The sequence below is a fragment of the Hyaena hyaena genome, unplaced genomic scaffold, assembly GCF_003009895.1.
Source record: "Hyaena hyaena isolate Hyena2069 unplaced genomic scaffold, ASM300989v1 scaffold_133, whole genome shotgun sequence".
Classification (NCBI taxonomy): domain Eukaryota; kingdom Metazoa; phylum Chordata; class Mammalia; order Carnivora; family Hyaenidae; genus Hyaena; species Hyaena hyaena.
Window position 1 is genome coordinate 2895546 of NW_024080765.1, and position 15457 is coordinate 2911002.

At 38.4% G+C, this 15457-nt stretch overlaps 1 protein-coding gene across 1 annotated transcript in view; it reads right to left on the reverse strand.

The window, feature by feature from the left end:
• Positions 1–15457, reverse strand: part of SUGCT (succinyl-CoA:glutarate-CoA transferase) — a 737889-nt gene that overhangs the window by 637399 nt on the left and 85033 nt on the right. Inside the window, exon 7 of the mRNA XM_039237988.1 lies at positions 12564–12655. Within this exon, the coding sequence (XP_039093919.1) occupies positions 12564–12655 (92 nt within the window). The remainder of the gene's footprint in view (positions 1–12563; positions 12656–15457) is intronic.

Here is a 15457-nt window from a genome sequence, read left to right on the forward strand (position 1 = left end):
ATGCTTTTTTTTTCTATATCACACAACTGCTCTGATAAAGATCAAAATGGCCTCATTGTTTCCAAACTACAATTCCTTACCATAGTTATAATATTCATTAGCTCTACAAAGTTTTAACAAATCAAATCATTTTTATACACTCTATTTCTGAGAGGTGTTAGGAAATAAGAAGAATGATATGTTATTAACTCTAAAACTTCAGTACTTTGAGAATTATTATTTATAACTTCTGTAATAATTATATTTGAAAATTCTTAGTAAGATTTTCTGTGTCTCACAAAACATTTTCCATGATTTGGATACTATCCCAAAATATTTATTAAAATAAAACCATATTAACCAATGTATGGTATATCCTTAGAATTTTTTTATCTTGGAATCTTATGTGACCTACAGAATTGTAACTTTAATAAACAAATCAAAATGTTATTACACATTGTTTTATTTGGGAAAATACAAGTATAATTGGAAAATTACTGTTTTCTGCTAGTGAACAGACACATTAAAGCACAATTCTACCAACCCATTTATACCTTCCCCATCATCTTCTTTGTGTGGATTCTATGGGTGTTGTTTGTTTTTCCTAGGTCATATAAATTAGTCCTATTATGAACCAAAGATGTAAAACTCTGAAACGATGGAATGATGATCCTGAAAGGCAAAGACCATTGAAAAGAACCAAAACTGAGGAGCAGCCATGTGGTACAGCTCCTTACTTCCCCGCCCTGTCCAGGCAATACTAAGGAAAGATAGCTTTAGTTGACCAATTCCTGAGAATCCACACCGAAACTCTCTAATAGGAAAGAAGCACAATAAAAGAGTTAAAAAAAAAAAAAAAAAGAAGAAGAAGAAGAAGAACCCTGAGAAAAGAAAACTTAACACAAGTACCCTTAACGGAGGAGTGCCTGGATAGCTCAGTCTGTTAAGCATCTGACTCCTGATTTTGGCTCAGGTCATTATCTCATGGTTCCTGGGATCAAGCCCCATGTCTGGCTCTGTGCTTCAGCACAGGGCCTGCTTGGGATTCTCTCTTTCCCTTTCTCTCTGCTCCTCCCCAACTCCTCCACTCCCTCTCAAAATAAATAACTAAACTTAAAAAACAAATGCCCTTAAAGGAAAAAGTCTAACATCCAGAACCAAGGCAAGAAGCGGCGGCAGGCTTTGCCTTGTCCATTCCTATGGGAGTTCACACACCACTGGCTGGCTGAGGTGGGCCTAGCGCAGGGCACTTGCTGGGGTCTAGACAGAAGCAGCCCTAAGCCCCAGGACTGCACTCAGTCCTGCAAGGCTTGGCCTCCTACCACACCCCACTCAACCTCTTTAACCTCATCCCACTCCTATTCCTATACCTGCAACAACTCCAAGTTGCCAAAATGATTATTGCAGTCCAGAATTTCAATGCTTTGGACCCTGACTAGAGCTGGTATTAGAGAGACAGCAAGTGAGTAAAAGTACTTAAGTATAAATAATGACTAAACTTCGACTAAGTCAAAGTACTGATCAGCAACAATTGGGAAGTGATGAAAGGGAGGCAGAGGGAAGAAATGTAAGAATGCTAATAATTTCTCATAGCACGAAATCAACACATAATGTTTAAAAATGAACATGAGGTTAGTTAACAAAGCATGAAATGACTCCAACATCATTTGATGGGTTTTCATAATCTCTTGTCTCAACCTTGAAAGGATCTGTTATGCACAATTACTTTTGTAAAGAAGGAAGATTTAGCTAAATTCGAGCAATGCCTTCTATTTCACTTAATTTATTGCTCCTCTGTTAAATTCAACTGTACTTAATACTTATTGGCTTTAAATCAACAAGAATATTATAGTCAAGATACATTATGACCTTGTTCTTATGAAATTATTTCCATTCATCATGCCATCTGAATATGCCCACTTGTAAAGCAGAAACAGATGTCTAGAATGATGCTCACCAAATATTACTACTAGTAACTTCTGAGTGGTAAAATCTAGGATAATTTGTTTTCTAATCCATTATATTCTGCATTGTTTAACTTCTTTTTATAAGTTTTTTTTTATGTTTTATTTATTTCTGAGAGAGAGAGAGAGAGACAGAATCTGAAACAGGCTCCAGGCTCTGAGCTGTCAGCACAGAGTCCAACGCGGGGCTCAAATCTACGAACCATGAGATCATGACCTGAGCCGAAGTCAGACACTTAACCGACGAGCCACCCAGGTGCCCCTTTTTATAAGTTTTTAATTCTAGTTAGTTAACATACAGAGTTATATTAGTGGCAGGTATATAGTAGAGTGATTCAACACTTCCATACAACACCCAGTGCTCATCACAACAAGGGCATTCCTTCATCCCCATCACCTTTTTAATCACCCCCTACCCACCACCTCTCTGGTAATCATCAGCTTGTTCTCTATAGTTAAGAGTCTGTTTCTCAGATTGCCTCTTTCCTTCTTTTTCTTTTCTCCTTTGCTGAGTCATTTTGTTTCTTAAATATCATGTATGAGTGAAATCATATGATATTTGTCTTTCTCTGACTATCTTCTTTCACTTAGCATAATACCCTCTAGCTCTATCCATGTTGTTCCAAATAGCAAGATTTCATTCCCTTTTATGGCTGAGTAATACTCCATTGTATATAAATGCCACATCTTTTTTACCCATTCATCCATCAAGGGACACTTGGGCTGTTTCCATAGATTGGCTATTGTAGATAATGCTGCTATAAACATCGGACTGCATTTATCCCTTTGAATTAGTACTTTTGTATTCTTTGGGCAAATACCTAGTAGTGCAAATCCTGGATCATAGGGCAGTTCTATTTTTAAATTCTTGAGGAACCTCCGTACTGTTTTCCAGAGTGGCTGCACCTGTTTGCACTCCCACCAATGGTGCAAGAGGAGTCCTTTTCCTCCACATCTTTGACAACACTTGTTGTTTCTTGTGTTTTTTTTTTTTAACCCTTCTGAGGGGTATGAGGGGATGCCTCATTGTAGTTTTGATTTGCTGTTCCCTGATGAACTGTGATGTTGATCATTTTTTCGTGTGTCTGTTGGCCATCTGGATGTCTTCTTTGGAAAAATGCTTATTCATGTTTTCTGCCCATTTCTTAACAGGCTTATTTGTTTTCTGGGTATTCAGTTTAATAAGGTCTTTGTAGATTTGGGATACTAACCCTTCATCAGATATGTCATTTGCAAAAATCTTCTCCCATTCCATAGTTTGCCTTTTAGTTTTGTTAATTATTTCCTTCACTGGGCAGAAGCTTTTTATTTTGGTTTAGTCCCAATAGTTTATTTTTTATTTTGTTTCCCTTGTCTCATGAGACATATCTAGAATGAAGATGCTACAGCCGATGTCAATAGAGGTTACTGCCTGCTATTCAATATAGTACTGGACATCCTGGCCACAGCAACTGGACAACACAAAGAAATAAAAGGCATCCAGATCAACAAGGACAAACTAAAACTTCCACTATTTGCAGGATAACATGATACTGTATATAGAAAACCCAAAAGACTCCACCAACAAAACTGCTAGAACGAATTCAGTAAAGTTGCAGGATACAAAATCAACATACAGAAATCTGTTGCATTTCTATACACGAATAATGAAGTGGCACAAAGAGAGATTAAGGAATCAATCCCATTTACAACTGCAACAAAAACAATAAGATAGCTAGGAATAAACCTAACCAAAGGGGTGGAAGATCTGTACCTTGAAATCTATGAAACACTGATGAAAGAAAAGGAAGACGGCACAGAGAAATGGAAAAACATTCCATGCTTGTGGATCAGAATAACAAACATTGTTAAAATGTCTATACTACCCAAAGTAATATAAACATTCAAATTCAATCCCTATCAAAATACCAACAGCATTTTTCACAGAACTAGAACAAACAATTCTAAAATTTGTATGGAACCACACAAGTCCCCAAATATCCAAAGCAACCTTGAAAAAGGAAAATAAATTGGAAGCATCACAATTCCAGACCTCAAGTTATATTACAAAGCTGCAGCGATCAAAACAATATGGCACTGGCACAAAACAGACACATAGATCAATTTAACAGGACAGAAAACCCAAAGATGAACCCACCGTTATATGGTCAATTAATCTTTGACAAAGCAGGAAAGAATATCCAATGGAAAAAAAACAGGCTCCTCAAGAAATGTTGATGGGAAAACTGTACAGCAATATGCAAAAGAATGAAACTGGACCACTTTTTATACTATACACACACACAAACAGAAAAGATCAAAATGCATTAAAGCCTTAAATGTAAGGCCTGAAATCATTAAAATCCTATAAGAGAACACAGGCAACAGTAACCTCCTTTGACATGGGTTGTAGCAACTTCAGCAAACTCAGCACCCAAAAAACAAATTACCCAGTTAAGAAGTGGGCATTTTTCCAAAGAAGACATCTAGATGGCCAACAGACACAGGAAAAAACGATCAACATCACAGTTCATCAGGGAACAGCAAATCAAAACTACAATGAGGCATCCCCTCATACCCCTCAGAAGGGTTAAAATAAAAAACACAAGAAACAACAAGTGTTGTCAAAGATGTGGAGGAAAAGGACTCCTCTTGCACCATTGGTGGGAGTGCAAACAGGTGCAGCCACTCTGGAAAACAGTACGGAGGTTCCTCAAGAATTTAAAAATAGAACTGCCCTATGATCCAGGATTTGCACTACTAGGTATTTGCCCAAAGAATACAAAAGTACTAATTCAAAGGGATAAATGCAGTCCGATGTTTATAGCAGCATTATCTACAATAGCCAAACTGTGGAAACAGCCCAAGTGCCCATCGAGAGATAAATGAGTAAAGATGTGGTGTATATATACAATAGAATATTACTCAGCCATAAAAGGGAATGAAATCTTGCCATTTGGAACAACATGGATAGAGCTAGAGGGTATTATGCTAAGTGAAAGAAGGCAGTCAGAGAAAGACAAATACCATATGATTTCACTTATATGTGGAATTTAAGAAACAAAACAAATGAGAAAAGGGAAACAATAAAAGAGACAGTGAGGCAATCCAAGAAACAGACTCTTAACTATGGAGAACAAACTGACGGTTACCAGAAAGGAGGTGGGTGGGAAACAGATTAAATAGGTGATGGGGATTAAGGATGGCACTTGTGATGAGCACCAGGTGCTATATGGAAGTGTTGAATCACTAGACTGTATACATGAAACTAATATTACACTGTATGTTAACTAATTGGAATTTAAATTAAAACTTAAAGACAAAAATTGTCACAGCTACCCCAACCTTCAGCAACCACCACCCTAATCAGTCAGCAGCTGCCAACATCAAGGCAAAACCCTCCACCTGACAAAAGATTATAGCTCACTGAAAGCTCAACTGATCGTTAGCAATTTTCAGCAATAAAGCGTTTTTAAGTTAAGGAAGTACATTTTTTAAGACATAATGCTATCACACACTTAATGGACTGCAGTGTAAACATAACTTTTATATTCCAAAAGTTCATTTGACTTCCTTTGTTGCAATACTGGCCTTATTGTGGTGCTCTGGAACCAAACTCATAATATCTCTGAGGTATGCCTGTACATACATATTTCACATTTCAAATAGGTCCTTATTCTCAGACATTGCTGACAGGAGTATCAATTGTTTGAATCTCATGGAATATCATTATCTATCAAAAGTACAAATGAAAAAATCCTTTGACACAGCATTTTTTCCTAGGGACTTTTTAATACAGATATAATTACACATGAAAAAATAACAGGTGCAAGAATATTCCCTGTCAGAGCACCTGAGTGGTTCAGTCAGTTAAGCATCCAACTCAGTTTGGCTCGGGTCATGATTTCATGGCTTGTGAGACTGAGCCTTGCATCTGTCACTGAAGACCCTATTTAGGATTCTCTCTCTCCCCCTCTCTCTCTGCCCCTCCTCCACTAGAGCACTTTCTCTCTCTCTCTCTCTCCTCTCTCTCTCTCAAATATAAATGAACATATTTTTTAAAAAGAATATCTCCTGTAATCTTATGTAAATAGCAAAATAATCAAAATAAATGAAATGTCCATTAAGAAGAGGCTTCTTAGGTAAATTATGGCATATCTATAGATGTAAACACAATGAAAGGAAGTGTACTGATACAGAATAAGCTCCAAGATACATAAAGCGAAATAAAATACAATAGAAAACATTTAGTTTATGTAACCCAAATTGTGAAATTTAAATTCTAAAGCTTCTAGGAAAAAAACATAGAAGAAAATCTTCCTGCCTTAAGGGCAAGTAAAGATTTCTTAAACAGAACATAAAGAACACTAACAAATAAATGGAAACCATAAATTCAACTTAAAATTTAAAACTTGTAAAAAAAAAAAAGCATCATTACAATAGTAAAAAAGGCAAGCCCATAGATGGGGAGAAAATATCAGCAATACATTTATCTGACAGACACTTGTATCCAGAATACAAAAAGAAATTCTATGAATCAATGATAAAAAATGACACTCCAAAAAAAAAAAAACAGAAAAGATTCTGACATATAGTTCAAAAGAGATCCAAATGGCCACTAGCAATATGAAAAAAATTGTATATCATTATGCATCAGGGAAATGCAAATTCACATCACAATGAGTACCTACAACATACCCATCAGCATCACTATAATTAAAGAGACTACCAATGGCAAGGGTTGGTGAAGATAACTAAAACTTCTGCCTATAAACTGGCACCATTCTGGAAGACTGGCAGTCTACTAAAGCTAAATGTATCTCTAACCCATGATCCATCAGTCCCACTCCTAGGTATATACCCAAAATAAGGGAGTGTGCATATCCAACAAAAGACATTAAAAAGAATGTTCATGGAAGTTTTATTCATAATAGGCAAAAACTGGAAACAGCTCAAATGTTCATTAATAAAACAGTAGATAAATTGTGATATATTCAACCAGGAGAATACTATACAGCAGTAAAAACATACCATGAATGCACACAATTGAATGAACCTCAAAACATTACGTTGAGCAAAAGAAGCCAGACATGAAGGTACTCCTTAACAATATGATTCTATTGATAGATGTTTAAGAAATAAAAGTCTACAGAAGTCAAAATAGTGGTTACAAGGAGGAGGTACTATTTAGGAAGAGGCGTGAGGGAACAGTCTGGGGTGAATTAGGTGATGTTTAAGCCGGTGTATATATCTGTAAAATATCATTAAGCCATACCCTTAAGGGGCGCCTGGGTGGCTCAGTCGGTTAAGCATGCGACTTTGGCTCAGGCCATGATCTCATGTTTCGTGAAATACAGGTTTCATACATCACACCCCTTCCGAAAACTTCCATAACTCCACCGTGAACAAACAACATCCCAACTTCTTCCCTTGAACTTAAAGACTTTGCAGAGTAGCACCTTCACCACTTTTCTCCCACTGCTCTGAAACCTTAATTCAGCTCTTCCAATAACTGGCCCATTGCTTTGCCCTACATAATCTTGATCCCTGCCTTCTTCTCTGTCCTTATTTACTCTGCAATCTCTACTAGGGATGATGCTATCCACTTTTCCAGGTGGCTTTCAACTCAAATCGTGCCACTTTTTTCAAGTCCTGCTCTGAGCCACACTTACATTTACTTCAAGTTACAGTAAGTTCTTTGTAACAGATTCCAAGTGAGCCACAAATAGGATTTTGAAGAATTTATTAGTTACATTAAAACACACACACACACACATTTGGAGAGTACCCATTGCTCTGGGCACTAAGACATCAAGTCGGATAAGAGGCTGTCCCCAGCCTGGAAGTTCTCACAGAAACAGCTGACAACTGCCCTCATACCGCCTTGTCCTCATACATCTTCCATTCTCAGCTGCCTGCAAGGCACTTAATTCATGATCAACATCCCACATACAGACACACATCCACACACATACACATTTCCCTATCCCAGGCCTCTACGATCATAAAACTCAAAGGCTTTCCAAAGTTGCTTATCCTCAAGAAAAAGTTAGAGATCTTCTGTCCTATGACTATATTGTCTGCTACAGAGCATTCCACTTAATTTTATGCACTTTTCTATTCTTTACAGAATATTTATAATTTTTACATAGGTATATGTCTTAATCTAGTTAATCAAATTGTTACTTACATAGTAAGTTACTTAACTTATGATATCTAATACAATACTATACACATATGGTCAATACATCATTATTCATTGATTGATCAAAATAACCCATCTTGATGTTTATATGTGCTATAAATTATAGGTGAATTATTACTCAGAATACATATTACATGTTTATCAGTCATTTACTTTCCAGAATCTCATACTCACTGGTTTCATTCCCAGCCCTTCTCCATATTCCCTATTCATTAAAAAAAAATAAGATAAACAGATAGATACCTGTTTTAAGTAATGACTGGTTAGCACAGAGCCATGAACATGAAAAAGATAATATAATTTTGTTTGAGGCACAAGGTTATAATTTAATCATAATATAGAGAACTTAGTAAGTCATTGGCTTCTGTCAGAGGCTATCAAAGAATATCTGCTGCCTACTTTCAATGCAAAGGGGTTTTCAATAATAACACTTCTCAAAACGTCTCCAAGTGTTATCTGTAAACTATCTCCATCAGAACAATTTGGGGTCATCGTTAAATATGTGTTAATGATTTATGGGCTTAAGCCCACAGATCAGTATCTCTAAGAGTGGAGATGAGAAATCTACATATATACCAAGCACTTGCTGACTATTTATGTACTGTCCCACATTATATGCAACTTTGTGTGTTTGTTTTATAAAAGACATTTTATTTGCTTAATCCAATACCTTGAAGAGAAAGTATATGACTATCACCTCCAGGTGTACTTCACTGAAACACAGAGAAGCTCAGTGATATGTTCAAGGTCACACAGCCCAGTGCCAGATATTCATTTATCATTCATTCAACATCTATTCAATAAGTGCTTACTAAGTGCCAGACTATTCTAGGCAGAGATACAGCAATGATGAAGCAAAGACCATGGTCTTCTGAGGCTTATTATTCTCCCGGGGCACATTGTAGGCAGCCAGTAAACATTACAAGGAGTAAGTGAGATAGAGTGAGACCTCTGGGCTCTTAATCAAATGCTTTCTCACTACACCACATGATTGATTCACTAACTGTAACATACAATATCATGCAGCCTGCATAGGCAAGATGCAAATACAATAAAAATCAGAATTCATTCTTCAGGCAGTATGGAGAGCGGCTACAGTGCCAGGGTGTAAGGAGTAAAGCAAATCCAGGTTAAGTCTGGCTTTAACACTTTATGTACCATAACAGGACTCTGGACAAGTTATCTAACCCTGTAAGCCTTTATTACAGAATTTATCAATGCCTACCGAGAAGGCTCAATGGAGGATCAAAACTTATAACAGCTTATGTAAGCATCAAGCATGGGTCCAGCAGAGTGAAGGCACTGGTTAGCAGTTCTCTTTTCCTCCACAATCAAATATGAATCTTATCTGACAACTCCACAGCATGCCTAACCTAAAAGGCCAGATTTTAGATCTAGTGGAAATCAACTGTAACTGGATTGCTTACATTTCATCATAAAGACTGCTTTCACAAATTTTATCCTACATTATATACTTAGGTGATACCCCCTTGGGATAAAAAGCACAATTTATCTTGTCATTTTTTTTTAAATGCACTTTTAAGCTTATCATGATACTAGTCTATACTTTGGGAACATCACCCATTTTATAGGAAGAATTACATTAGATCATCACTTAAAAAGCGTATATATGTAATAATGCATCTTCTCTTCTTATCAAACTATTAAGTAATACAATAAGCTCCTAAACAGTAAGTTCAGCTACCATTTTCTACCTCTCCCACCTCATTTTCTCCCTTCTTTGTCAGCTCACAACAATCCAATGATACTGGAATTCTTTGGCTTCCTCAAATGTACCAGATTCTCCAACATTTAGACACCAGCACTGGTAACCAGGCTGATGCCTAAGTGGGTCCCACCTTACACATCTGACCCTCAGAGTAGCCTTCCCTGATGAACCATCCCGACAATGTTAGGCTGCACTGTGTAGAGCGGTGTGGTGAAGCCTCAGGATAGTGATACATGACAGAGAAGCCTGACAAGATGGAGTTATGCTACAGCACAAATACACAGCTGTGCAGGTAGATAAAAGTTCATGAGCAATATGATATAGCTGACAATAATGTATCCTCATTGGCTATTTGAAGATATTAGCCAGGGCTTTCAGGAGTGTGCCCTCCTCTGCCAAGAGGTATAAAATACTGCTGACAACAGGGAGTTCGATTAAAGGGAGCCCCCAACGTGGCCTAATTCTCTTCACTTCTGCTTTTATCCTTCATTGTCAAACCACATTTTGCAGAGAACTTTGGAAGTACCATATTATAATGGTCTGGGGCACACTGTTGTATATGTTAATAGTATATACAGCCATTCTTCAGAGTTCTTTTTATTTGTATTTAATGCTAATGTCTGTTTTCTCCACTTAAGGACTGCACCTGCTCTGTTACCTGCTTTATCACCAGTACCCTCCGGTTCCCAGCATAGGGAGGGAACCCATGCAATAACCATTCACTGGATCAGTGAATTAAGATATAAAGATGTCTCCGTGTGAAAGAAATACAGTACATAGAAGTTAAGTTTACCTAATACATGGAAAGTATATAAATTAATGCTGGGCACATAGTAAGCACTCAATGAATGCTATCATTATCTGCTTGGCTAGAACTAAATCTCCCCAAAATCTAGGATAACAGAAGAGAGAGCGGCTGTTAGTGACTGACAGATGCTAAGGTTGAGCACACACCTGGTGGTCACCCCTGTCAGAGAGTATAGCACACTGCAGTAAGGGAACCACAGTGATCCTTCACAAAAGCTGCTTTTGAGTTAGTTCATTTTAACATGTGAATATACAGATTTAAAAGTCCAAGATCTGGGGTGCCTGGATGACTTAGACAGTTAAGTGTCTGGCTCTTAGTTTCAACTCAGGTCATGATCTCACAGTTCATAGGATCTGGCCCTGCGTTGGGCTCACACTGAGCACGGAACCTACTTGGGATTCTCTCTCTCATTCTCTCTCTGCTCCTCCCTCGCTCTCTGTCTGTCTGTCTGTCTGTCTCTCTCAAAACAAATAAATAAACATTAAAAAAAAAGAAAGTCCAAGATCTTTTCATATTTATGGTTGAGTTCAGTACTCTTTTTTTTTTCTTTAATGTTTTATTTATTTCTAGGAGACAGAGAGAGAGAGACAGTGTGAGCAGGGGAGAGTCAGAGAGAGAGGGGGTCACAGACTGAAACAGGCTCCAGGCTCTGAGCTGGCAGTCAGCACAGAGCCCGACGCGGGGCTCGAACCCACGAACCGCGNGGGGTCACAGACTGAAACAGGCTCCAGGCTCTGAGCTGGCAGTCAGCACAGAGCCCGACGCGGGGCTCGAACCCACGAACCGCGAGATCATGACCTGAGCGAAAGTCGGACGCTAAACCGACTAAGCCACCCAGGCGCCCCAACTTCAGTACTCTTAAAACAAAACCACTCACAATAATAATGTCTGTACACATAAGCTCTTCTATGGATAGAGCAAAGAGAGAGATATCCATCCTCCATCCTCCTCATGGACAGAAAGAAAACCGGTGCCCTTAAATATTTTAAGAAAAGGCTACACACATTTTTTTCTTAGAGTTGTGAAAATGAAACAGACAATAAAAGCAACAAATACTTATATCTTAAGACACTGAAATCCCAACAGCTGCTTTAAAATTAATAAAAAGAAGGAAAGGCTGCAAAAGAGAAGACTCGAGATCACTCTGCCTCCGTTTATCTCAAAACTGCAGCAATATTTCCTAAAGAATTCACTGACGAAGGTGATTCAGTGAAGGAACGCCTAACGGTGAAAAGGTGTTAGGCCTACTGATCCAATCTATTTTGGAAATGGATGCCTTTCGTTATTTTTATACCTTTTTTTTTTTAACTTTCATACCTTTTTTTTTTAACTTTCATGCCCTTCTTGCTGTTTTCTCGCAGAATCCATTTTCTAAGAGTCTTTGATCCAACCAAACACATTTTAGTCATCTCTATACTCTTTAGAAATTCCCAACCTATTATCAATAAAGAGGGTTTGTTATAAAATCCAATAATTCTCCCACTGTCAGAACCTAATGTATATAACAATCAGACACAACTCCACCTGAGGCTTTAAGGAACAAATTTTTAAATACATGACCATTTATTAATATTCCAGAGGGAAAAAGAGACCTTCTCATCTGTACGCTTGCCAAACGAGGGTACTCTCATAGGAATAGATCCTCGCAGTCTGGTCTAGTCAGTCATTCTACTTCACAGGACTATTCCTAAGTCACATCCAGGTGCCTACACCAAGCTTGAATGATGTAATACACGTAGAAAAAGTATTCATTGCTTAATTTTTTTGCTTCTTGCTTTTTAAAGAGATTGTTATAAGATAACTCCAATTTAGGCTTATAGGTTAATGAATAGGAAAATCCCTTTGGAAGAAATAGGGGCTACATTTATGAATATTCTAAAGCTAAGGAGTGATACCTACCTCAGGTCCTGTGATGTGCATCAGACCAGAAACAGCAGAGGCAACAGCGTCATAGCCAGCTCGCTGAGACAGTGGGCCTGTCTGACCGTACCCTGAGAGAAGAAGAATACACATAATCAGTAACAAGCCAGGGGAGCAACGGTACAATAGTCTGTTCAAAACCCTTCGTATCCAGAAATCTCATAGCTAGCAATTTATTACTGTTACAAGGGATACAATAGTATACCTTGAAAAGGAAGCAATGACAATTATTTATGATCTTATACCCCAAAAGGGTGCAAACTGCTAACTTGAGGTCTGAATCCCACCTGCATGAATGTTTTGTCTGGCCTGAAGAGTGTCCTGAAATGATTTTATTTAGTTTCTAGTTGTTTAAAAAGCAGGAGAAAACACATAAAATGCAAATCTCTGGCTTCTCTTGAAAAATCAGAAAAGAAGTTCGAAACTAGGTCCACACGACAATCTAGAGTTAAGTAACACCTCTTCCCTTTACACAGGGAAATAAAAGTCTCTAATTTGCCATTCCTCCACCAGGCTTACTCCTTTATGCCTGAGCCTAATTCATTCCCAGACTCCAATCACATATGTAACTCTTGTTCTATACAAACCAATAATACAAAGTAAAATAAAACAATGTCTCTCTAGGATCTGTTTACATATTTTCTGAGGTATGCAAAAATATACACATAAACAATTATTAAAAATTTTTAACATAAATAATATTATTGCATGACCTAACAGTGTATTCTAAGATTACAAAGAGAAGGTGAAGGTATTACTTTTTCTTTTCTTTTCTTTTTTCTTTCCACCAGCAAAAATCAAGAGAACGCAAGAAATAGTTTCTCCTACTCTCCTAAGTTCCTAAGTCCTGGCACTTATGATTGAATAATAAAGATTATTTCAGGTGCTACATGACTCTGTCTCCAAATCCTAGATTTTCAACCAAAGAGTGAACACATGAAAAGCCTCCAGATCCATAAGCTATAAGCTGAAATTTCCTGCATACCTCATTTTAGAAAGACCAGAAAGGGGTGCCTCGGGGCTTTTGCTTGCCTCTCCAGCCACCTGGAATATTCTCCCTCCATTTCACTCCATATATCCACATACCTCACTCCCTCACATCCTCCAAAACTGCACTCAAATTCTCCTTACCAGAGAGCCTTCCCTAAGAACTTTCATGAAAAAGAACTCTCACTTCTCACTCTTAATTTGCCTTATCTGACTACATTTGTCTTCATAGACTCATCACAGGATATATAATATAGCTATGTGTTTATTGACTTAGTCTGTCCCCCCCCTTCCAAAATGTGTGCTCCAGAATTTTTTTCCATCTGATTCACTGCTGGGTTCACAGCATCTAGAGTAGTATTTAGTAACATTCATTGAATAAATGAATACTTGTCACATAAAACATGGTTTAAAAAATCTATAACAAACAAATTAATAAAAAAAAATTAAAGAAGGTTTTGTTTTGTTTTGTTTTTGACCAAAATGGCAACATAGGAGGCTCCTGAATTTTCCTCCTCCCACAGACACACCAAATGTACAGCTCCATATGGAGCAATTCCCTCTGAGAGAAATCCAGAATTAGTTGTTTGACACATCAGGTGACAGAGAAAATACCCACATCTGAATGGGCAGGAAAGGCTGAGTCACACTCTTGCCATAAACCCCACTCCACACACAGCACCATCCAATCAAGAGGGAATACCCAGCTCCCAGCTTCTCCTTCAGGAGTGAAGGGTTTGGACCACATATCAGGTGCCCCAACATTTAAGGCTTCCACCTGAGGGAAAGGCCCCCAAAGCACCTGGCTCTGAGACCAAGCAGAAGTAAAGCAACAAAAACAGGAGTCATTGACAGGTGCATGAGCATTACCCATGAGCTATCTTCCCAAGGATCAGCACAGAGGGAGCAGGCAAAAATGTCCATCTCCCAGCTTTTCCCTGCAAATGGTCTCAATGCATAATTTATAAGCTGCCACCTGAGGATTTGGACTGTAACTAACATATATCTAGGTGCTGACTGCAATCCTACCTGGAATTCAAAAGAGGTAGTGGGTCATACTCCAATAATAACACCAGATCACCAGTATCTCTCTGGAAAGAGCTTCTACACATGTCCGGCACCCAGGCTTTTGCAACTATTGCCCAAGGGATAGGCCCCCAGATCACCTGGCTCTGACAGCCAATGTGGGTTTACAGTCACAAGTCCCACAGTGTTACACCAAACAAAGAAGCAGTTTTTAAACAGACTTTAAGGGGGACACCTGTGTGGCTCAGTTGGTTAAGTAGCCGACTTTGGCTCAGGTCATGATCTCGCAGTTCGTGAGTTCGAGACCCACACTGGGCTCTGTGCTGACAGCTCAGAGCCTGGAGCCTGCTTCTGATTCTGTGTCTCCTTCTTTCTCTGCACCTCCCCTGCTCACACTCTGTCTCTCTGTCTCTCAAAAGTAAATAAACATTAAAAAAATATTTTATTTTTTTTTTTTTTACAAATAGTTTATTGTCAAGTTGGTTTCCATATAACACCCAGTGCTCATCCCCACAAGCTCCCTCCATGCCCATCTCCTCCCTTCCCCCCACATCCATCAGTCCTCAGTTTGTTCTCAGCACTCAAGAGTCTCTCATGGTTTGCCTCTCTCCCTCTCCCCCACTATTTCCCCCTTCTTCTCCCCCATGGTCATCCATTAAGTTCCTCCTAATCCTCCTATACGTGCAAACATATGATATTTGTCCTTCTTTGCCTGACTTATTTCATTCAGCATAACACCCTCAAGGTCCCTCCATGTTACTACACATGGCCAGATTTCATTCTTTCTCATTGCCATGGAGTATTCCATCGTATAGATAAACCACATCTTCTTGATCCATTCATCCGTTGATGGACACTTA